The sequence below is a fragment of the Saimiri boliviensis genome, chromosome 12, assembly GCF_048565385.1.
Source record: "Saimiri boliviensis isolate mSaiBol1 chromosome 12, mSaiBol1.pri, whole genome shotgun sequence".
Taxonomy (NCBI): domain Eukaryota; kingdom Metazoa; phylum Chordata; class Mammalia; order Primates; family Cebidae; genus Saimiri; species Saimiri boliviensis.
In genome coordinates this window covers 21,276,348-21,302,933 of record NC_133460.1, presented here as the reverse complement: position 1 = coordinate 21,302,933, position 26,586 = coordinate 21,276,348, and the positions used below count along the sequence as shown (strand labels likewise).

General features: G+C 48.4%; 1 protein-coding gene across 2 annotated transcripts; it reads left to right on the top strand.

Moving 5' to 3' along the window:
- Positions 1-4,406: 4,406 nt before the first annotated feature.
- ZNF689 (zinc finger protein 689) lies at positions 4,407-13,584 on the top strand. Of its 2 annotated transcripts, XM_003930069.3 has the most exons (3): positions 4,407-4,959; positions 5,158-5,271; positions 10,426-13,584. In XM_003930069.3, exons 1-3 carry the CDS (start codon positions 4,755-4,757, stop codon positions 11,607-11,609), a joined length of 1,503 nt encoding a protein of 500 aa, XP_003930118.1. In that variant the 5' UTR covers positions 4,407-4,754; the 3' UTR covers positions 11,610-13,584. The 2 variants fall into 2 exon arrangements, with proteins under 2 accessions (XP_003930118.1, XP_074238127.1); XM_074382026.1 differs by lacking the exons at positions 4,407-4,959; positions 5,158-5,271 and adding an exon at positions 5,282-7,892 and having other exon boundaries at positions 10,426-11,827.
- Positions 13,585-26,586: the final 13,002 nt, after the last annotated feature.

Here is a 26,586-nt window from a genome sequence, read left to right as displayed (position 1 = left end):
ACTGTGTGCAGCGAGTGCACCAAAGAGACTCCCTTGGCCATTCATAGGCATATGTATACAGGTGAGAAGCCTCAACCCTGCCCAGAGTGTGGCATCTGCTTCTCCTTCAAAACAAACAAACAAACAAACAAAAACAAAAACAAAAAACCCCAAACTTGACTTTTTTTTTTTTTTTTTTTTGAGACAGAGTCTCGCTTTGTCCCCTAGGCTGTAGTACGGTGGCAACATCTCAACTCACTGCAACCTCCGCCTCCTAGGTTCAAATGATTCTCCTGTCTCAGCCTCCGGAGTAGCTGGGACTACAGGCACCAGCCACCACGGCCAGCTAATTTTTGAAATTTTAGTGGAGACAGGGTTTCACCATGTTGGCCAGGCTGGTCTCGGAACTCCTGACCTCAGGTGATCCACCCGCCTCAGCCTTCCAAATTGCTGGGATTACAGGTGTGAGCCACTGCACCCAGCCAGCCTGACTTTTCTTAACAGATTCATGCAGCCTAGTTTTTTTTTTTTTTGTTTTTGTTTTCATTTTTTCAGACACAGGGTCTTGCTGTGTTGACCAAGCTGGAGTGCAGTGGTGTAATAATCATAGTTCGCTGCAGGCTTGAACTTCTGGGCTCAAGCCATCCTCTCACCTTAGTCTCCCAAAGGGCTGGGACTACAGGTATGAGCCACCATGCCCGCACACCCAGCCACAATTAGGAGGTTAAAGCCCCCCACTTCTTTTTTTTCTTTTTTCTTTTTTTTGAGTCAGGGTCTCATTCTGTTGCCCAGACTGGAGTGCAGTGGTGCAATCTTGGCTCACTGTAGCCTTGACCTCCTAGGTCTCAAGTGATCCTCCCACATCAGCTTCCTGAGGAGCTGAGACTACAGGTGCCGGACACCATGCCTGGCTAATTTTTGTATTTTTTGTATAGACAAGGTTTTGTTATGTTGCCCAGGGTGGTCTTGAACTCCTAGGCCCAAGTAATTCCCCCACCTCGGCCTCCCAAAGTGCTGGGATTACAGGTGTGAGCCACTACACCTAGTCTGGTAACTAGTTTTTTTCTACAACCTCTATTCAAACATCTCCTCCCTTTGAAGATCTCACTGCTGCCTCCTGCTCCTCCTCCTTCCTCCTTCTTCTTCTTTTTTTTTTTTTTTTTTTTTGAGACATTGTCTTTCTCTGTCACCCAGGCTGGAGTGCAGTGGCACCATCTTGGATCCCTGCAAACTCTGCCTTCGGGTTCAAACAATTCTCTTTGGCCAGGCGTGATGGTTCACGGCTGTAATCCCAGCACTTTAGGAGGCCAAGGTGGGCAGATCACCTGAGGTTGGGAGTTCCAGACCAGCTTGACCAACATGGAGAAACCCTGTCTCCACTAAAAAGAAAAATTAGCTGGCTGTGGTGGCGCATGTTTGTAATCTCAGCTACTTGGGAGGCTGAGGCAGGAGAATCACTTGAACTGGGGAGACGGAGGTTTTGGTGAGCCATGATCATGCCATTGCACTCCAGCCTGGGCAACAAGAGCAAAACTCCATCTCAAACAAAACAAAACAAACAAAAAAACAATTATTGTGCCTCAGCCTCCCAAGTAGCAGGGACTATAGAAATGTGCCACCATGCCCAGCTAATTTTTTTTTTTTTTTTAATTGAGATAGTCTTGCTCTGTCAACCAGGCTGGAGTGCAGTGGTGACATCTCGGATCACTGCAACCTCTGCCTCCCGGGTTCAAGTGATTCTCCTGCCTCAGTCTCCTGAGTAGTTCGGACTACAGGTGTGTGCCACCACAGCTGGCTAATTTTTTTGTATTTTTAGTAGAGATGGGGTTTCACCACGTTAGCCAGGATGGTCTCGATCCCTTGTCCTTGTGATCTGCCCACCTCGGCCTCCCAAAGTGCTGGGGTAACAGGTGTGAGCCACCATGCTCAGCCTAATTTTTGTATTTTTAGTAGAGACAGAGTCTTGACATGTTGGCCAGGCTGGTCTTGAACTCCTGGCCTCACATGATCCACTCGCTTCAGCCTCCCAAAATTCTGGGATTACAGGTGTAAGCCACTGCTCCCAGCCTTACTGCCTTCTTCTTTTGTGGCTTTTCCTGCCACATTGTTTGTCTTTATTCCTTGAAGGCTTTGAGGTTAGGGTTTTGCCCATAGTACATGCTTTACAATATTGATTAAAGGATTAGAGAGATAGATGTGCATGTCACTAGCTAAGAGATGTGGCAAATGGTATATTCTCTTGCTCCCAGGACCCTTGAGGGTAGTATTGAACTGGTGAAACTCTGCACATAACACATACACAGAAGTGCAGGGTAGCAGGGTGGGTGCTGGCTCTTTCCATCAGCAATTTTTGGTGCCTTTCACATACATGCTTGTATCATTCTATTATGATTCATTGTCAATTTATATGCTTTGCTAGACTGTAAGCTCCATTCAAAGCATGGCCTATGACTTATTTCTGTAGCTTCTCCTCATTGCCTAGCATTATGCTTTGTACATTGGACAAATATCACATGAATATAATGTAGGGGGAGGGCCGGGCGCAGTGGCTCACGCCTGTAATCCCAGCACTTTGGGAGGCCGAGGCGGGTGGATCACGAGGTCAAGAGATCAAGACCATCCTGGTCAACATGGTGAAACCCTGTCTCTACTAAAAATACAAAAAAATCAACTGGGCATGGTGGTGCATGCCTGTAATCCCAGCTACTCAGGAGGCTGAGGCAGGAGAATTGCCTGAACCCAGGAGGCGGAGGTTGCGGTGAGCCGAGATCGCACCATTGCACTCCAGCCTGGGTAACAAGAGCGAAACTCTGTCTCAAAAAAAAAAAAAAAAAAAAAAAAAAAAAGAAAATAATGTAGGGAGATTATGCAGAATATTGAACTTGAGAAGAAAACAAGAGCTCAGGTGGATTCCTGGTTTAGCAAGTAAATTAGGATACTGTGAAGGAAGGATGCCTACTAGTGGTAGGAATAAAGGCTTTGTCTGCCCCAGGTTGAAGTCTTTGTTCCTCCTCCTTGCTAGCAGTATAGCCCTGGAAACTTAGGGAATCCCTCTGAGATAGTTTCTTCATTAGTAGAACCAGGATGGTAATCATCAGTTCACAAAATGGTAGTAAAGAATTAATAATGGGCTGGGTGCGGTGGTTCACACCTGTAATCTCAGTACTTTGGAAGACCAAGGCAGGCAGATTGCTTGAGCTCAGTTCAAGACCAGCCTGGGAAACGTGGCAAAACCCCCTCTCTACCAAAAAATATAAAAAATTAGCAGAGCATTGTGGTGTGTGCTTTTATTCCAGCCTGGGCAATGGAATAAGACCCAGTCTCAAAAAAAAAAAAAAAAAAAAAGAAAGAAAAACAAAGAATAACTAGATGCTCTGGTGCTGTGGCTCATACTTGTAATTCCAGCACTTTGGGAGGCCGAGGCAAGAAGATCACTTGAGCCCAGGCGTTTGAGACCAGATTGGGCAACATGGGGAGACCCTGACTCAACAAATAATATAAGAAATTAGCCAGGCGTGGTAGTGCACGCCAGTAGTCACAGCTACTCTGAAGGCTGAGGCGGGAGGATTGCTTGAACCTAGGAGTTAGAGGCTGCAGTAAGCTAAAATTGCACTACTTCGTTCCATCCAGTCTGGGTGACAGAGTGAGACCCTGTCTCAAAAAAATAAAAAATAAGGCCGAGTGCGGTGGTTCACGCCTGTAATCCTAGCACTTTGTGGGGCCAAGGTGGGTGGATCACTTGAGGTCAGAAGTTCGAGACCAGCCTGGTCAACATGGTCTAACATCTCTACTAAACAATACGAAGATTAGCCGGGCGTGACAGGGCGGCCTGTAATCCTAGTTACTCAGGAGGCTGAGGCAGGAGAATCGCTTGAACCTGGGAAGCAGAAGTTGCAGTGAGCCGAGATTGCACCACAGAGCCCGACTCTGTCTCAAAAATAATAAATAAATAAATAAGTAAATAATAAAGATGAAATATGTAATATGCTGGGCGGGAAATGCTAACGTTAATTCCCTCCGCTGAAGGGCAACAAAGAAGGTCACCGTTCTCCAAATCCAGGGATGCTCTGAGAATGCCACAAAAAGGAACTCAGAATAATAATGTCAGCTCTAGCTCGGCCAGAGTGGCTCCATAGCTCAAATCTTTCTCTCTTTCAGAGATTGGCAGAGCCTGCCAGAGTCAAACAGCGGAAAACAGCCCGAGAGGCGTCTTGCTGTCCACAGGTCGGTGCAAGTTGCTTCGCAACTAACTCCTTGTAGTCGCCTGACCTTAGCGGTCCAGCTTCCTGCCCTTATGCATCTCTTGGCTTCGTTCAAACGGGCCGCCATTGCCAGCACCCAATCAGAACGCTCTATCTTCGGCTACCGTCCAATGAACGTGCGTAATGGGGAGGGGCCAAAAAGAGGGCGTGAAGCCTAATCGCAGCGCCATTACACTTGAGGGCAAAGAGGTTAGGAAGCCGGCATGGCGCTCCGGTCAATAAAATCGATAGCTGGAAGCTGCCTGTGTTCCAGGCAAAGGCGGTGCAGTAGCAGCGCCGCCATTTTCCCCGAAGGCATCTTCCGGTGCCTTTCACCCAAGTTCGGGCAGGAGTTTCCTGAATAACAGCAAAAGGTCTCCGTTAGCCCCACGGGCGGCCGATTCCGATTCCCTACGGGCTTCCCCGGCCACGCTCAGCCCTGGTCCGGCGGGGGTTCCTCGATCCCAGGGGCCGCCAGCGCCCGAGGGCCGAGGCCTGGACGGGGAAGGCCGTGGCACCGGCTCCTCGGGTCCCATGGCGCCTCCTTCGGCTCTGCTCCCCGCGCGGGGACCAGGAGAGGCTAGACCCAGTCGGAAAAGGGGCAGGAGGCCGAGGGCTCTGAAGTTCGTGGACGTGGCCGTGTACTTCTCCTCGGAGGAGTGGGGCTGCCTGCGGCCCGCGCAGAGGGCCCTGTACCGGGACGTGATGCGGGAGACCTACGGCCACCTGGGCGCGCTCGGTGAGGCCGGCCCCATCCGCTGCCGCGGGGCTCGAAGGGATGCAGGAGCCCGGGCGGGGGGAGGCAGGAAGGCGACGGTCCTGGCTGGCGACCAGGTTGTCAGGGGAGGTGGGCAGGGGCTTGGCGGGAGGCGCCGTCGGGGAGATATGACCCGGCATGATCTAGGAGCTGGCCCTCTGACTTGCTCTCCTTCTCCAGGGTGCGCAGGTCCCAAACCAGCCCTCATCTCCTGGTTGGAACGAAATACCGATGATTGGGAACCGGCTGCCCTAGATCCGCAGGAGTACCCCAGAGGGCTAACACTCCAGAGAAGTGAGTGATAAATAAACCACGCAGAGCCAGCAGTCCTATAACGTTCTACCTCTAACGACTCCATCCAGAGTTTTGGTTTGGCTAAGGGATGCCTCGTATTTCATGTATTCATCTTCCCAGCCTCAGCATCTTGTTTTTGGTGGTGTAGGGCCGGTCCGCCACACAGAGATTCCCATGTCAGTCTGCAAGCTGCAGTTTTCCATTGTGTGAATGAATTGGTGGGCTGCTACTGCTTGTTCTTGTTCTTGTTCTTCTTTTTTTTTTATTTTGCTAGAAACATTGTCTTGCTACGTTGCCCAGTTTGGTCTTGAACTTCTGGCCTCAAGCGATCCTCCTGCCTTGGCCTCCCAAAATGCAGGGGTTACTGGCGTGAGCCATTGCAGCCAGCCAGAGTCAGTGAGCTTTTAACAGGTGCTACCCTCTGCCTCCCTTCCGGGATCTCTGCCTCTAGCCACCTTTGAATTGGACCAAAGATATCCTAATCTCAGAGTTTTCTGGGTTTGGTTGAAGGGAGCTCATGGGGGACAGCTGCCTGGGATGCAGGGGCCTCTTTCTGCTCTTACGGCAGGATGACCCTAATCAGTGAAGGACATACTGCAGTCTCCCCAGAATCCAACAGGCTCTGCTTAACCCTATTCAGGTAGAAGGGTCCCAGATCCAACCCATAGTAGAAGATAGAGCTGTCTGAGCTGGAATTTTAGTACTGGATTCTCCAAGACCAGGGATAGCTGCCCAAGATTCAGATCTGACCATAATATTTCCTTGCTTAAAACTTTTCAGTTAATTTTTGCCAAGGTTGTCAAATGGCCATTGCTTATATCTAAGTCATTTGGGAAACCTGATAAAAATGCAGGTTCCAGGACCCCATCCCAGAGCTACTGGTGTGGGTATTTAGGAACTTGCATTTTTATTTTTATTTTTTTTCTATTTCTAGACCTTTATTTCTCTGTGAAAAGGGGGAAAATAAAAGGAATAAAATAAAAATGGCACAGCTGACACAAAAACAAACCACTGAGGGGGGAGGATGGGAGATGGAGAAGTAGATGGGGGAGGTGTTCCCAGTACAGCAGCAGGATCCAGTGACCTGGGATGCTCACCTCTCTCCCCAGCGTGGGCGGAGCAGCCCCTTCCTCCCAGGGTCGCTGTCCTGTCGAACCCCATGCTCCCTCAGCCCGTCGGGAGGTGGACAGTGAGCCATCTTCCTAGGTTCGTGTTCTTTCGACACCAAGGGCCAAGGCGATGGTGGACAGCTTCTTGATGCTGTTGAGGCGAAGTTGAACATCGTCGCTGCGGAGTTCCTCTATGAGCACCGCAATGGGGTACAGCGAGTCGGCACTGTCGGCCGCCGCCATCTTGGCTCCCTCCTATTCCTGTCAGACTGCGGCCAGCGCTGTGCTGAAACCGGGGGCAGGGCTGGGAGGACGAAGAAACTTGCATTTTAAAAAATAGCCTCAGTTGATTCAGATGTGCATCTAGGTTTGAAAACCCGCTGGGCATAGTGGCTCATGCCTGTAATCCCAGCACTTTGGCGAGGCTGAGGCGGGTGGATCACTAGAGGTCCGCAGTTCAAGACCAGCCTGGCCAACATGGCGAAACCCCGTCTGTACTAAAAAATATAAAAATTAGCTGAGTGTGGTGGTGGGCACCTGTAATCCTAGCTACTCAGGGGGCCGAGGCAGGGGGAATTGCTTAAACCTGGGAGGCAGAACTTGCAGTGAGCCGAGATCTTGCCACTGCACTCCAGCCTGGGTGACACAGCAAGACTCAGTCTCAGGAAAAAAAAAGAAAGAAAAGAAAACCTATTGTGGCCAAAAGACCAAAAAACAAAACAAAACAAAAAAAACAACAACAACCATTGGGTAATTAGCCAGGTATGGTGGCAGGCACCTGTAATCTCAGCTACCTGGGAGGCTGAGGCAGGAGAATCACTTGAACCCAGAGGCAGAGGTTGTGGTGAGCCAAGATTGCACCATTGCATTCCAACCTAGGTGACAAAGCAAGACTCCATCTCAAAATAAAAAAAAGAAGGAAAAAAGAAAACCACTGGGTAAAATACAGTCCAGGGTCCTTAAAAATGCTAACAGCAGTGTTTCTCAAAGCGTGGTCTCAGACCAGCAGCAGCATTACTTGGGAACTTGTTAGAAATTCAAATTCTTGAACCCTACCCCAGACCTCCTGAATACAAAACAGGTGGTAGGGCCTGGCAGGCTGTTTCAGTAAGTCCTCCAAACGATTCTGATCACAGTGAAGTTTGAGAACCACTGGCTTAGAGGGCTTTTTGACCCAATCACTGCCAGCTCATCCCTCATGGGTTTCCATGTCTTGCCTTACACTTTGTGTCTAAGAAGATCTTAGGGCCTGTGCACACTGTACACTGAGCCTTGAGACTAACGCTGCATGATGTTAATTCTTTTTTTTTTTTTTTAGATGGAGTCTCTCTCTGTCTCCTAGGCTGGAGTGCAATGGTGCAATCTTGGCTCACTGCAACCTCTGCCTCCTGGGTTCAACTGATTCTCCCTCCTCAGCCTCTCAAGTAGGCACCCACCATCATGCCCGGCTAATTTTTGTAGAGATGGAGTTTCACTGTGTTGGCCTGTCTTGTCTTGAACTCCTGACCTCAGGTGATCCACCTACCTTAGCCTCCCAAAGTGCTAGGATTACAGGCATGAGCCACAGCGCCCACCCTCATTTTAAAAAGAATCAGCTAAGTCAAATAAACCATGGCTCATCCACAATGGAATTCTGTGCAACCGTAAAATAGAGAAAAAACATGCTAACATAAAATGACCTTTAGAATATAAGTATACATACATATATATATATATATATATATATATATATATATATATTCATACTTTTTTTTTTTTTTGAGACAGAGTCTCATTCTGTCACCCAGGCTGTAGTGCACTGGCAAAATCTCGGCTCACTGCAATCTCCACCTCCTGGGTTTAAGCAGTTCTCCTGCCTCGGCCTCCTGAGTAGCTGGGACTACAGGTGTGTGCCACCATACCCAGCTAATTTTTTGGGGTATTTTTAGTAGAGACAGGGTTTCACCATGTTGGCCAGGATGGTCTTGAACTCCTGACCTCATGATCCACTGGCCTTGACCTCCCAAAGTGCTGGGATTACAGGCATGAGCCACTGTGTCTGGCCCTAGAATATATTAAGTAAAAAAATGAAGGCACAGTAAAGTGTGTATAAATAGTGTTTTTTTTTGAGATGGAGTTTCGCTCTTGTTACCCAGGCTGGGGTGCAATGGCGCGATCTCGGCTCACCGCAACCTCCGCCTCCTGGGTTCAGGCAATTCTCCTGCCTCAGCCTCCTGAGTAGCTGGGATTACAGGCACGCGCCACCATGCCCAGCTGATTTTTTGTATTTTTAGTAGAGATGGGGTTTCACCATGTTGACCAGGATGGTCTCGATCTCTTGACCTTGTGATCCACCCACCTCGGCCTCCCAAAGTGCTGGGATTACAGGCTTGAGCCACCGCGCCTGGCCATACATAGTGTTTTATGTAAGAAAGGTAGGCTGAGGTGGGCAGATCACCTGAAGTCAGGAGTTCAAGACCAACCTGCCCAACATGGTGAAACCCCATCTCTACTAAAAATCCAAAAAATTGGTCGGGTGCAGTGGTTCTTGCCTGTAATCCAGCGCTTTGGGAGGCCTAGGTGGGCAGATCACAAGGTCAGGAGTTTGAGACCAGACTGGCCAACATGGTGAAACCTTATCTCTACTGAAAATACAAAAATTAGCTGGGCATGATGGTAATCCCAGCTACTCAGGAGGCTGAGGCAGGAGAATTGCTTGAACCCGGGAGGCAGAGGTTGCAGTGAGCCAAGATTCATCACTGCACTCCATCCCGGGTGACAGAGTGAGACTCCGTCTTAAAGAGAAAAAAAAATTAGCCAGGCCTGGTGGTGCATACCTGTAAGCTCAGCTACTTGGAAGGCTGAGGCAGGGAGAATTGCTTGAACCTGGAAGGCAGAGGTTTCAGTGAGCCAAGATCGTGCCATTGCACTCTAGCCTGGGGTGACAGAGCAAGATTCTGTCTCAAAAAAAAAAAAAAAAAAAAGGTCGGGGAAGAGAATGTATGTATGCAGTGAAGCATGTATATGCAACTTCTTATGGAAGAAAAATAGGGGAAGTGACATTTGTATTGCATCAAAAAATGGAAAGAAACTAATACGGTATCTACAAGGTAGATGGGAAAAAGGTGGGAGCAAGACTTCTCTGTGTTCTTTTATTAATATTTTGACTTTTTCTTTTCTTTTTTGAGATAGGGTCTTGCTCTGTTGCCTAGGCTGGAGTACAGTGGTGCCATGATGGTTCACAGTAGCCTTGAACTTTTGGGCTCAAGTAATCCTCTACCTCAGCCTTCAAAGTAGCTAGGACTACAGGCAGGCATGCATGCCACCATGCCAGGCTAATATTTATATTTTGTATAGAGATGGGGGTCTCACTGTGTTTCCCAGGCTGATCTTGAACTCTTGGGCTCAAGCAGTCCTCCTGCCTTGGGCTCCCACAGTGCTGGGATTACAAGCGCAAACCACCATGCCTGGCTGATATTTTGACTTTTGAATGATGTAAGCTTCTTACCTCTTCAAAAACATTTAATTTTTTTTTTTTTCTATCACCCAGGCTGGAGTGCAGTGATGCAATCTCAGCTCACTGCAACCTCCGCCTCTGGGGTTCAAGTGATTCTCCTGCCTTAGCCTCCTGAGTAGCTGGGATTACAGTCATGTGCCACCACACCAGGCTAATTTTTGTATTTTTAGTAGACACTGCAGGCTAATTCTTGTATTTTTAGTAGAGACGGAGTTTCACCATGTTGATCAGGCTGGTCTTGAGCTCCTGACCTCATGATCCGCCTGCCTTGGCCTCCCAAAGTGCTGGGATTACAGGCCCGAGCCACTGCATCCGGCCTCAATTTTTAAAGTTAGCTTGATCTCCAAGAAATCTTCCTAGACTTCTCCAAGCTGGGTTAGAAACTCCTATAATGCACACTGTATTTTCATGATAGTACGTCACATTCAGCTGTCTGTGGCACTAGGAATTGAGGCCAGGGGGTTAGTCTATTGGTCTTGTAACCTATAATGTAATTGACAAGAGCAGGAGCGTAGTATATGTTAAATTAATTCTTCTGTATTCCTATAGAAAGCAGAACCAGAAAGAAGAATGGGGAGAAGGAAGTATTTCCACCTAAGGAGGCACCCCGAAAGGGGAAGCGAGGCCGGAGGCCCAGCAAACCCCGGCTGATTCCCAGGCAGACGTCTGGGGGCCCCATCTGCCCTGACTGTGGCTGTACCTTCCCGGATCGCCCGGCCCTGGAGAGCCACAAGTGCGCCCAGAATCTAAAAAAGCCTTACCCATGTCCAGACTGTGGGCGCCGCTTTTCCTACCCATCCCTGCTGGTCAGTCACCGGCGGGCACACTCCGGCGAGTGCCCCTATGTTTGTGACCAGTGTGGCAAACGTTTCTCTCAGCGCAAGAACCTCTCCCAGCACCAGGTCATCCACACAGGGGAGAAGCCCTACCACTGCCCTGACTGTGGCCGCTGCTTCCGGAGGAGCCGGTCCTTGGCCAATCACCGGACCACTCACACAGGTGAGAAACCCCACCAGTGCCCTAGCTGCGGGCGTCGCTTCGCCTACCCATCCCTGCTAGCCATCCACCAGCGCACACACACGGGAGAGAAGCCTTACACCTGCCTCGAGTGCAACCGCCGCTTCCGTCAGCGCACTGCCCTCGTCATCCACCAGCGTATCCACACCGGCGAGAAGCCCTACCCGTGCCCGGACTGCGAGCGGCGCTTTTCCTCTTCCTCTCGCCTGGTTAGTCACCGGCGTGTGCACTCCGGGGAGCGTCCCTATGCCTGTGAGCACTGTGAGGCCCGCTTCTCCCAGCGCAGCACGCTGCTCCAGCACCAGCTCTTGCACACCGGAGAGAAGCCCTACCCCTGCCCAGACTGTGGGCGTGCCTTCCGGCGGAGCGGCTCCCTGGCCATCCATCGCAGCACGCACACCGAGGAGAAACTGCATGCCTGTGAGGACTGTGGCCGCCGCTTCGCCTATCCCTCACTGCTGGCCAGCCACCGACGCGTGCACTCGGGCGAGCGGCCCTATGCCTGCGACCTTTGCTCCAAGCGCTTTGCTCAGTGGAGCCACCTGGCCCAGCACCAGCTGCTGCACACGGGGGAGAAGCCTTTCCCCTGCCTCGAGTGTGGCCGGTGCTTCCGCCAGAGGTGGTCTCTGGCCGTTCACAAGTGTAGTCCCAAGGCCCCAAACTGTAGCCCTAGATCTGCTATCGGGGGCCCCAGCCAGAGGGGCAATGCCCATTAGAAGGGAAGGACTGCCTAAGTTCATTTCCTGGAGGGGCCCAGAAACGGGAAGGAGGAGCCCCAGGTCATACAGGGAAGAGTCAAAACTAAAACCTGGGTCTCTTGATGCACAGAGCCGAACTTCAGTATCTCGCACTGCACTGGCTGCCTACCTGTGCGTGTCTGGAACAGCCCCATTAGGAGAGGTGACATCATTTGGTTAAAGTTTTCCCAGCTACCCTATCCTAAAATAGTTTGTGTGGATATCAGGGCTGAAAGTTCTCCCCATCTGTTTTAGGGGCTGCCTGCTTCTCAGTCTGTCCACATAGGGATTACCTGTTGTCTTGCATGCAATCAGGAGAATCTCATTTATAGGGGCAGGACCTTCCCTTATTCTGCCTCTTCCTCCATACTAGGTTGGAAAAATCTGGTTTAGCCCACTTTCTACGACACTCCTGCCAAGTGGTCGTCTACCCCTTGCTTGAAACTCTCCCTTGACAGGGAGCTCACTACCTCACAAGGCAGGTCATTTCATTGTAGGATGTTTAGAAGGTTAAGTACCACATTCTCCTCTGTAAACCTTGCCTATGACATGTTTACTTCATCTACATGGCAGCCCTTCAGATAACAATTACAACCACTTTGCCCCCAAGTTTTCAGTTAAATAGCACTAATTTGGTCATTCCTTAAAGACAGGGTTTCAATTTCCACACATGATCTCCAAACAGGCACTGGGTTTTCAGTGTCCCTTTTGAAGGGTCATATAAAAATAAGGTGGCACCCACAGTGCCATTATGCCTTCTGGGGCTGCTCTTGTTTCAGCAGCTTTGGTTGCACTGAATTTGGGGGGAGCTGCATGGTACCAGGGGTTTTTTTGGGCTGCAGATATATAAATGCCCAAACTTAAAAAAAAATGCTGTAAACGAAGTCTTCATCTTGTGTTTGGAAAATTGGTTCAAGCTGGGTATGAGACAAGCGCAGTCATCTCTGGGAGGAGGTCTGTCTTAAGGAGAAGCAGGGACCTGTGGTTAAGCAGCAGGAAGTGCAAACGGGACTGGCTTGTGCTTTACCTGGCAGACCTGGATTGGTTCCAGGCAGCCGGTGGCTGGAAAAACCTGGAGAATTGGGCCTTACTCGACCCTGATTCTCATCAGAATAAGGAGAATCGACACAGAACTTCCTTGAGGCCTCAGTCAACGTTTTTTCACAAAATGAGGTGAGGCAATTCAAGGAGGGTAGAAAGAGGGAATTGAATACAGAGAGGAAGAGTCTATAGTCATCAAACTGTATCCATGCCAGCCTCCCTCCAGAGAGGCAGCAGCAGCAGGTTTCAATCTGATCCGCCTCCATGGCACCTGCCGGGTAGGTGCTTCGTAAAGCTTTACCAAGTTAAATGTGAACAAGGCCTACCAGTTTGCCCTGGGCAGCTGCACCACATTAGAATTTCCAGATGTGACTCATATTTCAACAACTGGAGTGGGTCCTCCTTTTACGCCTGTGGTTTCTTCCTACAGCTCTCCTGATCTCAGCCCAAGCCCAGGAGCACCTAGGGAACACAGCATTATGTAATGACAGAATTAGCAAGTTGCATTGTAACATTGTAACTGTTTCTCCTGGGATGGTGAGCTACCCCAAAGTAGGGGTCATATCAGATTGGGTCTCATTAAAATGTCTGATGAATGAGGCCGGGTGTGGTGGCTCAGGCCTGTAATCCCAGCACTTTGGGAGGCTGAGGTGGGTGGATCACCTGAAGTCAGGAGTTCAAGACCAGCCTGGGCAACACGGTGAAACTCCATCTCTACTAAAAATACAAAATTAGCCAAGTGTGGTGGCGCATGTCTGTGATCCCTGCTACTCTGGAGGCTGAGGCAGGAGAATCACTTGAACCCAGGAGGCGGAGGTTGCAGTGAGCTGAGATTGTACCATTGCACTCCAGCCTGGGCAACAAGAGTGAAACTCTGTCTCAAAAATAAAAAATAAAATGTCTGATGAATGAATTCTGTTCCTTGTGTAATTGCTGTTTCCAAAATGTCACTCTAGCTCCTCGACTCAGTAGCAATTTTTGCTGTTCTGATGGGAGAGCCAGCCCTTCAGACCAGGAGATCTGACCTGCCCAGGAGAGACATATTACCAGGTCTGCCCAGACCCCTGGTAGAGCTGCCTCTTTCCCCTACCCTTTACCACCAGGCAGATGCAAGGATTTCCTCAGCTAGGAATTTTATAACTTTCTTTGGGACTGGATTGTAATTCACAAAACTTGGGAGCCACTGTTGGCTAAACTCCATGATGTAGTCTGTGGAGAGCAAAGACGGGAGACAACTTCCTACGTTCCCTGAGGCACTTCACTCCCTCCGAGCAGCAGCTGTGATCCTGGCTCTTTATTCAGTGAGAGATCCTAGCATCCTTCCAATAACTTCCCCTTGCTGCTTAAGGTGGTTTGAGTTTCTGATATTTGCAATCAAAATTAGGAACTAGTACACAGTCTTAGTCTGGGTTAATCTCCCATCTGCCTCCATGCCTAGATATGAGCTGTGAAGAAAAGCACCGCCTTGCTGCTGAGAGGAGGGGCCGTGATACCTTTCCTGACCTTCAACCTCAGTTGAACCTTCAATATTAATATCTTCCAGCCTGGGCGCAGTGGCTCATGCCTGTAATCCCAGCACTTTGGGAGGCCAAGGCGGGAGGATTGTTTGAACCTGGAAGTTAGAGACCAGCCCGGGCAACATAGCAAGACCCTGCTACAAAAAAATAAAAAATTAGCCGGTGTGGTGGCACATGCCCGTGGTCCCAGCTACTCAGGAGGCTGAGGTGAAGTGGGAGGATTGCTTGAGCCTGGTAGGTCTAGGCTGCAGTAAGCTGTGATGGCACCATTGCACTCCAGCCTAGGCAAGAGAGTAAGACTTGTTACTAGAGGAGGGTGTTCAGGTTCTTGGAGTCTTGAACGAAGAATTGGACAAAATGCACAATCAAAGCAAGGAAGGAATACAGGGATTCATTGAAAATGAAAGTACACTCACCAGTGTGGGAGTGGGTCGAGCATAAGGGCTTAAGGGCCTCGTTACAGAATTTTGGGGTATTTAAATACCCTCTAGGGGATTCCATTGATTACTTGGAATATGCCCTATGTAAATGGAAAGGATGAAGTGAAGTTACAAAGTTATTTACTATGGAGAGGGTATTTCCTGTCATAGCTAACGTGTGAATTGGACTTACGTTTCCTGCCTCCAGACCCTATTTTCCTGCCTCAAGACCCTGTCTCAAAAAACAAGACAGGCTGGGTGTGGTGGCTCATGCTTGTAATTCCAGCACTTTGGGAGGCCAAGGCAGGCAGATCACCTGAGGTCAGGAGGTTGAGACCAGCCTGGCCAATATGACAAAACCCTGTCTCTACTAAAAATACAAAAATTAGGCGGACATGGTGGTGCGCACCTGTAATTCCAGCTACTCGGGAGGCTGAGGCAGGAGAATTGGTTGAACCCGGGAGTTGGAGGTTGCAGCAAGCCGAGATCATTTATCACTTCACTCCAGGCTGAACAGAGTGAGACTCTGTCTTAAAATAACAACTATAGGCAATATTATGTCTTCCATATACATATAGAATTAAAATTAGTTTAGATATGAACTAATAGTTTATATACAAATATATAAATATAAAATAAATATGTAAATACTCTGGTATTCCAGAGCAGGACCACCCTATAGGTAGTGTGCCCAGAATAGCATTCCATATATTCTTAACCAGTGAATACTTCCTCTTTCCCTAGGAAAATAGAAAGGGTCAAATGGAACTCCTTTAACATTCCACTCCCTGCCGTGACTCCAGATTGACCAGCGTGCCCACTCATATTGACTTCCACTGCATCTGGGCGAGTCCCACATATAAAATGTGCAGCAACACAGCTGGGCCTGAGTGTCATCCCCTTCTGCCCCTCAGGGACTTTGCTGTATTAGTCCTACTTTCTCCTCTCCTAATTTTGTGGTTTCAGAGTCCCTTTCTTGTTCCAAAGACACTCCAGCCTATAAGCATGCTAAGATCTGTTTTTTTGTTGTTTTTGTTTTTTGTTTTGTTTTGTTTTGTTTTTGAGGCAGAGTTTTGCTCTTGTTACCCAGGCTGGAGTGCATTGGCACGATCTCGGCTCACCGCAACCTCCGCCTCCTGGGTTCAGGCAATTCTCCTGCCTCAGCCTCCTGAGTAGCTGGGATTACAGGCATGTGCCACCATGCCCAGCTAATTTTTTTTTGTATTTTTAGTAGAGACGGGGTTTCACCATGTTGACCAGGATGGTCTCGATCTCTTGACCTCGTGATCTACCCGCCTCGGCCTCCCAAAGTGCTGGGATTACAGGCTTGAGCCACCGAGCCCGGCGTTTTTGTTTTTGTTTTTGTTTTTAAGACGGAATCTTGTTCTATCGCCCATGCTAGAGTACAGTGGCTTAATCTTGGCTCACTGCAATCTCTGCCTCCTGTGTTCAAGTGATTCTCCTGCCTCAGCCTCCCGAGTAGCTGGGATTACAGCTGTATGCCACCATGTCTGGCTAATTTTTGTATTTTCAGTAGAGATGGGGTTTCACCATGTTCATCAGGCTGGTCTCGAACTCCTGACTTCATGATCTGTCTGCCTCGGCGTCTCAAAGTGCTGGGATTTCAGATGTGAGCCACGGCGCCTGGCTGATCTGCCTTTAAAACAAAAAAGAACTTTTCTCTCTATTATTTTCAGCTAAATGTCTTGAAGCAGTAGCCTACATTCACTGAATCCACTTCTTTCCCTTCCCTCCTTCCTTCCTTCTTCTCTCTCTCTCTCTCTCTCTCTCTTTCTGGAATCTCATTCTGTCTTCTAGGCTGGAGTGCAGTAGCACAATCTCAGCTCACTGCAGCCTCCTCCTCTTGGTTTCCAGCGATTCTTGTGTTTCAGCCTCCTGAGTAGCTGAGACTACAGGCGCACATCACCACTCCCAGCTAATTTTTGTATTTTTAGTAAAGATGGGGTTTCACGACGTTGGCCAGGCTGGTCTCGAACTCGTGACCTCAAGTCATCTGCCCACGTCAGCCTCCCAAATTGCTAGGATTACAGGTGTGAGCCACTGTACCCAGCCTGAATCCAATTCTGTTTATTCTTTGGTCTACTGCAATATTAATAGCCACTTGACTGAGCTTTTAAGATGTGCCACATACTGTGTTAAGCACTTTGTCTACATTCCAATCTAATGTTTATAAGAACTCTATAAAATAGGTGTTAGCAGATACTACTCCATGGGTCTCTCAGAGTCCCACACATCTTTTTGAGTTGGCAAAAATCACAAGTCTCTGCCGCCAGCAAATTCTCAGACTTGAGCCTATTCACAGACCTAGAGTCTCTTGAATGAAGGGGAGGCTGAGTCCTCTTGATGAAGGACCGTGTTACACTGACAAAAACATGCTGTAGACCTTCTAGCCTTTTCCAAATGTACTACAAGATACATCATGAAAGCTCAGTCAAGTATCTATTTTTATTTTATTTATTTATTTATTTGAGACGGAGTTTCGCTCTTGTTGCCCAGGCTGGAGTGCAACGGCGCGATCTTGGCTCACCGCAACCTCCACCTCCTGGGTTCAGGCAATTCTCCGGCCTCAACCTCCTGAGTAGCTGGGATTACAGGCACACACCACCATGCCCAGCTAATTTTTTGTATTTTTAGTAGAGAAGGGGTTTCACCATGTTGACCAGGATGGTCTCGATCTCTTGAACTTGTGATCCACCCGCCTCAGCCTCCCAAAGTGCTGGGATTATAGGCATGAGCCACCGCGCCCGGCCCTATTTTTATTTTTATAAAGATGGGGTTTCACCATGTTGGCCAGTCTGGTCTTGAACTCTTGACCTCGTGATCTGCTGGCCTCGGCCTTCCAAAGCTGGGATTACAGGCATGAGCCACCGCACCCGGCTATTTATTTATTTATTTTTTTTGAGATGGATTTTCACTCTTGTTGCCCAGGCTGGAGTGCAGTGGTGCAATCTTGGCTCACCACAACTTCTGCCTAATGGGTTCAAGCGATTCTCCTGCCTCAGCCTCTTGAGTAGCTGGGATTACAGGTACGCATCACCACGCCTAATTTTGTATTTTTAGCAGACACAGGGTTTCTCCATGTTGTTCAGGCTGGTCTTGAACTCCCAACTTCACGTGATCTGCCTGCCTTGGCATCCCAAAGTGCTGGGATTACAGGCATAAGCCACCATGGCTGGCCTCAAGTGTCTATTAATACTGCAGTGGGCCAAAGAATAAAGAAGTAGGTTCAGTAAATGTAGGCTAATGCTACTGTGGACATTGGAGAAGGGGAAGTAACTAGAGTTTCCAGGGATTTGGGACACTGGACCTAAACTAATTTTAATATTGAGAGATTCAAAATATCACTGTAGTTCACCAGGTACAGTGGACTCCTGGATCAGGTGTGTGTGCACTCCTGATGTATGCCAGAGGTCTTGAGCCATGCCATCACGCTGTATCAGTCTGAACAAATTAGTTTATCCTAAGTGTGATTTATAGTCAACACTGGTTTTTGCTCTGGGGTCTGAGTAGCAGAGATCAGTTGAGTAGACACTCCAAGCTTATGTGACTGACCCCCAATAAAAACCCTACACATGGCCAGGCATGGTGGCTCACGCCCATAATCCCAGCACTTTGGGATGGTGAGGCGAGTAGATCACCTGAGGTCAGGAGTTCAAGACCAGCCTGATCAACATAGTGAAATCCCATCTCTACTAAGAATACAAAATTAGCCAGGTGTAGTGGCACACACCTGTAATCCCAGCTACTTGCGAGGCTGAGGCAGGAGAATCGCTTGAACCTGAGAGGCGGAGATTGCAGTGAGCTGAGATCCGCCATGGCACTCCAGCCTGGGTGACAAAAGCAAGACTCCATCTCAAAACAAAAACAAAAAACAAAAAACCCTGCACACCACACGTCAGGTGAACTTCTCTGTTTGGGAAGAGTTAGCCCCTATTGTCACAAATAATTGCAGGGAGAAAAAAAGCACATCTACTGCTGCAGTGTGAGTAGACACCTGAAGGTTTGTGGCTGGTTGCCTCTGGATTTTGCCCCATGTACCTTATCCCTCTGCTGATTTTAACCTGCATTCTTTTGCTTTAATAAACCATAAATGCAAATGTAACCAATAAATAAGCAAAGCCCTTGGCACTCTTTACCCAGAACATTTCTCGGGACAGCGTTTGTAGCAAGCAAAACTTGAGGGAGAGGTAATGTCTGCACCCAAGACAAAGAGCGGCTTGCTTACTGCTTACTATAAAACAGCAGGTGGCTGGGCATGGTGGTTTACACCTGTAATCCCAGCATTTTGGGAGGCCAAAGCAGGAGGATTGCTTGAGGCCAGGAGCTTGAGACTACCCTGGCCAACAGAGCAAGACCTCATCTTTTTTTTTTTTTTTTTTTGAGACGGAGTCTCGCTCTGCAACCTCTCCCTCCCCGGTTCAAGTGTTTCTCCTCCCTCAGCCTCCCGAGTAGCTGGGACTACAGGTGCCTGCCACCTTGCCTGGCTAATTTTTGTATTTTTAGTAGAGACGGGGCTTTACCATATTGGCAAGGCTGGTCTTGAACTCCTGACCTTGTGATCCACCTGCCTCAGCCTCCCAAAGTGCTGGGATTACAGGCACGTGCCTATTTTTATTTATTTATTTATTTTGAGAAAGGAGTCTCTCTCTTGTCGCCCAGGCTGGAGTGCAGTGGTGTGATCTCGGCTCATTACAACCTCCATCTCCTGAGTTCAAGCGATTTTCCTGCCTCAGCCTCCTGAGTAGCTGGGACTATAGGCACTCGTCATCATGCCCAGCTAATCTTTGCATTTTTGTAGAGACGGGGTTTCACCATATTGGTCAGGCTGGTCTCGAACTCCTGACCTCAGATGATCTGCCCGTGTCAGCCTCCCAAAGTGCTGGGATTACAAGCGTGAGTCACCATCCCTGACCCAAATTCATCTTTAAAAGGAAAAAAACAGCAGGAGCTCCTTGTTCCTCCCCTATGATGCAACTCTCTGTGTGTCTAGCATCCATCTGGGCACATCCCAACGTTGCCCCTGCAGGGGGGTGGAAGGAACCAGTGCAAGCATGCTCATGCTGCTTGTTGTACCATAAACAGTAAGGTCTTTCGTCTGTTTTCTGCCAGCATCCATGAAACAATAACAGACATATTTATTAACCTGTAAGTAGGGCAGCCTCAAATTTCAGATCTTACAGTAGGTATTGTTTTCCTTGACTAGATGAGGAAACAGAGGCTCAGGGACATTAAACAACTTGTCCAGGATCACCTATCTTGGTGACTCCAAAGTCAGCTGCTATGCAATGTATTATTCTAAAACTGTCCTTTAAGAGAACTGATGACCTCGTTAACAAATCAGTGCTTCAGTTTTCATCTTATATACCTTAGTTTTCCTATTTAAACTCTCTTGTAATTAAGCTTTCATACTCCCACATTCTTCTGGTTTTCCTGGTACCTGTTGTGTGGCTTCTGCTAGTGTGTACACATGAGAATTCCTTCCCAGCAAGAAAGGGTCTTGCTCTGTGGCCCAGGCTGGAGTGCAGTGGCGCAATCACGTCTCACTGCAGCCTCAACTTCCCTGAGCTCAAGTGATCATCCACCTTAGCCTCCTGAGGTCCTGGGACTACAGGTATGCATCACCACATCGAGCTAATTTTTTTTGTTATTCTTTGTAGAGATGAGGTTTCTCCATGTTGCCTAGGCTGGTCTCGAACTCCTGGGCTCAAGCAATCCTCCCGCCTTGGCCTCTCAGAGTGCTGGGATTACAGATGTGGGCCACTGCGCCCAGTCTTACGTTTTTTCCAAATCCCAAAAATAATCAGTAAAGACACTGGGAAAATGCAAAAGAAGTATTTTCATTCTGTGAGAATTATTCATTTATGTATTATTTATTTTGAGACATAGTCTCACTCTGTCACCCAGGCTGGAGTGCAATGTCACGATCTCGGCTCCTGCAACCTCTGCCTCCCGGGCTCAAGCAATTCTCCTGCCTCAGCTTCCCAAGTGGCTAGGATTACAGGCATGTGCCACCACACTCGGCTGATTTTTTGTATTTTTTTTTTTTTTTTTTTTGAGACGGAGTTTCGCTCTTGTTACCCAGGCTGGAGTGCAATGGCGCGATCTCGGCTCACCGCAACCTCCGCCTCCTGGGTTCAGGCAATTCTCCTGCCTCAGCCTCCTGAGTAGCTGGGATTACAGGCACGCGCCACCATGCCCAGCTAATTTTTTTGTATTTTTAGTAGAGACGGGGTTTCACCATGTTGACCAGGATGGTCTCGATCTCTTGACCTTGTGATCCACCCGCCTCGGCCTCCCAAAGTGCTGGGATTACAGGCTTGAGCCACTGCGCCCGGCCGATTTTTTGTATTTTTAGTAGAGATGGATTTTCGCCATGTTGGCCAGGCTGGTCTCAAACAACTGACCTCAGGTGATATGCCCATCTCGGCCTCCCAAAGTGCTGGGATTACAGGTGTGAGCCCCTGCACCTGGCCTCCTGTGAGAATTAAATGTTAACAACGAACATAGAGAAGTTACTAGTTTGAAGGATATCATTAAAAGCAAGAGCAGGAAATACTGACACACACAGGTGAAAGTTAATGTCAACATCTCTAGGAAAGGGACAGGAGCACCTGGGAGAAACAATGTCACAAAACGATCAGGCCGTCTTGCCTTACAAGACACAAGCTGTTGGCAGTCTTGTGTCTTGTAAGCCTGTGGGCCGAGCCCTGTCTCCTATTAAACATGAGTCATTCTTGCAAATAATGTAAACATACTCACAGGATCTTTTGTACAAATCCTATGAGTGGTGTTAAAGAAATAAGATTTGGATATTGCAACATTGTGATTTGCATGCCTGTGTGATAAAATACAAATAATGTAAAATTTAACTTTTTAACCATATTTAAGTGTATCAATAGCATTAAGTACATTCACACTGTTGTGTAACACCATTTCCAGATGTTTTTCATCATCTCAAACAGAAGCTCTGTGTCTATTAAATAGAAACTTTTTTGCTCCCTCCCTCCCGACTTTTTTTTTTAAATTTGATATAGGGTCTTGCTCTGTCACCCAGGCCAGAGTACAGTGGGCATGAACACAGCTCACTGCAGCCTTGACCTCCCTGGCTCAAGTGGTCCTCCCACCTCAACCTCCTGAGCACCTGGGACAACAGGTGAATGCCACCATTCACAGCACATTTTTAAATTTTGTAGAGACAGGATCTTACCATGTTGCCCAGGTTGGTCTTGAACTCCTGGTCTGAAGCAATCCTCCCACCTCAGCTTCCCAAAGTGCTGGGATTACAGGATTGAGCCACTGCACCCAGTCTAAACAGTAACTCTTTATACCCACCTTCCCCTCATCACAAATAACCTCTATTCTACTTTCTGTCTCTATGAATTTGCCTTTTCTAGATATTTCATAAAAGAGAAATCATAATATTTGTCCTTTTGTGTCTGGCTTATTTAACACAGGAGTCCCCAATCCCCAGCCACAGGCGAGTACTAGTCCGTGGCTTGTTAGGAACTGGGCCACACAGCAGGAGGCAAGCAAGCATTAGCATCTGAGCTCTCACTCCAGTCAGATCAGCGGCAGCATTAGATTTTCATAGGAATGTGAACCCTACTGTGAACTGCACATGCAAAGGATCCAGGTTGTGCGCTCCTTATGAGAATCCAACTAATGCTTATCATCTAAAGTGGAACAGTTTCATCCCAAAATCATCCTGGTCTGTGGAAAAATTATCTTTCATGAAACTGGTCCCTGGTGCCAAAAAGGTTGGGGACCACTGATTTAACATAATGTTTTCAAGATTCATCCATGGTGTAGCATGTGTAAGAATTTCATTCCTTTTTTTTTTGGAGAGGAAGTCTTGCTCTGTCTCCCAGGCTGGAGTGCAGTGCAGCCCACTGCAACTTGCATCTCCTGGGTTCAAGTGATTCTCATGCCTTGGATTACAGGCATGAACCACCATGCTCAGCTAATCTTTGTATTTTTAGTAGAGACAGGGTTTTATCATGTTGGTTAGGCTGGTCTCGAACTCTTTTTTTTTTGAGACGGAGTTTCGCTCTTGTTACCCAGGCTGGAGTGCAATGGCCCGATCTTGGCTCACCGCAACCTCCGCCTCCTGGGTTCAGGCAATTCTCCTGCCTCAGCCTCCCGAGTAGCTGGGACTACAGGCATGCGCCACCATGCCCAGTTAATTTTTGTATTTTTAGTAGAGACGGGGTTTCACCATGTTGACCAGGACGGTCTCGATCTCTCAACCTCGTGATCCGCCCGCCTCGGCCTCCCAAAGTGCTGGGATTACAGGCGTGAGCCACCGCGCCCGGCTCGAACTCTTGACCTCAAATGATCCACCCACCTTGGGCTCCCAAAGTGCTAGGATTACAGGTGTGAGCCACTGGACCCAGCAGAATTTCATTCCTTTTTTTTTTTTTTTTTTTTTGAGACGGAGTTTCGCTCTTGTTACCCAGGCTGGAGTGCAATGGCGCGATCTTGGCTCACCGCAACCTCCGCCTCCCGGGTTCAAGCAATTCTCCTGCCTCAGCCTCCTGAGTAGCTGGGATTACAGGCACGTGCCACCATGCCCAGCTAATTTTTTGTATTTTTAGTAGAGACGAGGTTTCATCATGTTGACCAGGATGGTCTCGATCTCTCGACCTTGTGATCCACCCGCCTCGGCCTCCCAAAGTGCTGGGATTACCGGCTTGAGCCACCGTGCCCGGCTTGAATTTCATTCCTTTTGATGGCTTATGAATATTGCATTGTATAGAACACATTTTGTTCTTCATGAGTTGATGGACATGGGTTTTTCTCTCCTTTTTACTATTATGAATGATGCCACAATGAACACTGGTATACAAGTATCTGTTTGAATCTTTGTTTTCCATTTTTTTGTGGGTACCTATGAGTAGAATTACTGGATCACATGGTAGATCTAGGTTTAACTGAGGAACTGACTGTTTTCCACAGTGGCTGTGCCATTTTACATTCCCACCAGCAATGCACAAGGGTTCCAATTTTTCCACATCCTCACCAACACTTTTTTTTTCTGTTTTTTGATGTTGTTGTTAACCATCATGAATGTAAAGTGATATCTCAGTGTTTTTTTTATTGTTGTAAAATATAAATAACATACAATTTATCTTTTTTTTTTTTTTTTTTTTTTTTGAGATGGAGTTTTGCTCTTGTTACCCAGGCTGGAGTGCAATGGCGCGATCTCGGCTCACCGCAACCTCCGCCTCCTGGGTTCAGGCAATTCTCCTGCCTTAGCCTCCTGAGTAGCTGGGATTATAGGCACGCGCCACCATGCCCAGCTAATTTTTTGTATTTTTAGTAGAGACGGGGTTTCACCATGTTGACCAGGTTGGTCTCGATCTCTCGACCTTGTGATCCACCCGCCTCAGCCTCCCAAAGTGCTGGGATTACAGGCTTGAGCCACCGCGCCCGGCACAATTTATCATTTTAACAAAACTTTTTTTTAATGAGATGGAGTTTTGCTTGTCGCCCAGGCTGAAGTGCAATGTCGTGATCTTGGCTCACTGTCACCTCTGACCTCTACCTCCTGGGTTCAAGTGATTCTCCTGCCTCAGCCTCCTCAGTAGCTGGGATTACAGGCTCGAGCCACAATGCTCGAGGAGGAAATTTTTGTATTTTTATTTTATTTATTTTTTTGAGACAGAATCTCACTCTGTCGCCCAGGCAGGAGTGCAGTGGCATGATCTCAGCTCACAGCGATCTCTGCCTCCCAGGTTCAAGAATTCTCCCACCTCATCCTTTCAAGTAGCTGGGATTACAACCATGTGCCACTATGCCTGGCTAATTTGTGTATTTTTAGTAGAAACGGGGTTTCTCCACATTGGCCAGGCTGGTTGTGCACTCTTTACTTCAGGTGACCCACCTGCCTTGGCCTCTCAAAGTGCTGGGATTACAGGGTGAGCCACCATGCCCAGCCAAATTTTTTTATTTCTAGTAGAGATGGGGTTTCACCTTGTTGGCTAGGCTGGTCTGCAACTCCTGACCTCAGGCGATCCACCCGCCTCAGCCTCCCAAAGTGCTGGGATTGCAGGCCTGAGTCACCAAACCCAGCCATTTTAAATTCAGTTCAGGGGCTTTAAGTGCTCTTTGTGGGTATAATTTGCATTTCCCTAATGACTTATGATGTTGAACATCTTTTCATGTCCTTATTGGCCATCTGTATACATACATACACACACACACATATATATATATATAAAATATTTTTATATAATGAACATATTTTGTATATATAAATATGTGTGTGTGTGTGCGTGTGCGTGTGCGTGTTTTGAGATGGAATCTCACTCTGTTGGCCAGGCTGCAATGCAATGACATGACTGTGGCTCACTGCAACCTCTGCCTCCTGAGTTTGAGTGATTCTTGTGCCTCAGGCCTCCAAGTAACTGGAATTACAGGCATGCGCTAAAATGCCTGGCCAATCTTTGTATTTTAGTAGAGACGAGACTTCATCATGTTGGCCAGGCTGGTCTTGAACTGCTGACCTCAAGTGACCCACCCACCTCAGCCTCCCAAAGTGCTGGGATTACAGTCGTGAGTCTCTGTGCCCGGCCAAATTTAAAGTGGGGATGGGCAGCTTTTTGTTATATCTAAAATGTTCCTCCTCTGTTTCTATGAATACTGGATTGGAAAGGTTGGAAAAACAGTCTTAAGAGATTATCTGATTCATTTCCCAGTTTTATTACTCACTTATCAGCTTGCTTGCTTGCTTATTTATTTATTTATTTATTTAGAGACGGAGTCTCTTCCTGTCACCCAGGCTGGAGTGCAGTGGCCCAACCTAGGCTCACTGCAACCTCTGCCTCCCGGGTTCAAACAATTCTCCTGCCTCAGCCTCCCGAGTAGCTGGGATTCCAGGCACACACCACCTTTTTATATCTTTGATAGACAGAGGGTTTCACCATGTTAGCCAGGCTGGTCTCGAACTCCTGACCTCGTGATCCGCCCGCCTTGGCCTCTCAAACGGCTGGGATTACAGGCGTGAGCCACAGTGCCTGGCTTTCGGCTGTAATTTGAACATACGTTTTTTGATTAAGACAGGACACAGATGGTATTAAAAATTACTATAACAACTATAAACTCATAATTATAATAGTACTTTGTGCAGGGCCCTAAACTAAGCCCTTAACCGAACCCGGAAGCGAGAAAATGACTTTTTGTTTTTAGAGATGGGCGGCCAGCTCTGTCGCCCAGCCTGGGGTGCGGGGGCGAGATCTCGGCTCACTGCAATCTCCGCCTCCGGGGTTCAGGCGATCCTCCTGCCTCGGCCCCCTCGACTAGCTGGGACCACCAGCCTGCGCCACCGCGCCCAGCTAGGAGTTGCCCTTAAATCCCGGCTCTGCGCCTGTGAGCAGTCACCTAGCCTTCCGTTGTCTCTAAAAGGAAAGACATCTGTGACCTCCGGGCAAACGCCACATTAGATCCTGGGTAGGATCCTGTTCCGGCAGCCCCTCGGGCTGGCCCGGCCCGGAGTACGCAGAGCTCAGAGCTGGGATCTGCAGTCCCTAACCCGCTCACTGCACAGCCGCCCACGGCTTTACGCGTCACCTTTACTCACCCCGAAGCCCTGGACATCCGCCTCTGCTCTAAGGCGTCTCACCTCGTAGCAGAAGGAAGTAGCGTCAGCTGGTCACAGCTTCTCTCCTAGGGGGCTGTCCGGGAAAAGCGAGTCAGGAGACCCTGAGGCCCCCCAGCTCCGACTACTTTTGAGATCTGTCGTTCCTTCACCCTCAGCTTTTCAAACAGACCGCTCCAAAAAACGCCCAATCACAGCATTCCTTCTACCCTGGACCTCCCGGTAGTGTCCAATCAACGCACACCATCTATCTGGTTGTTACAAGGGCAGCTTCCCCTCTCGTTTCCCCGAGGTGTGTAAGGGCACAGAGGAAAAGCGAGGGGTCTTGACGCCAGAAAGGCGCCATCTTGGTTAAGGGAAGA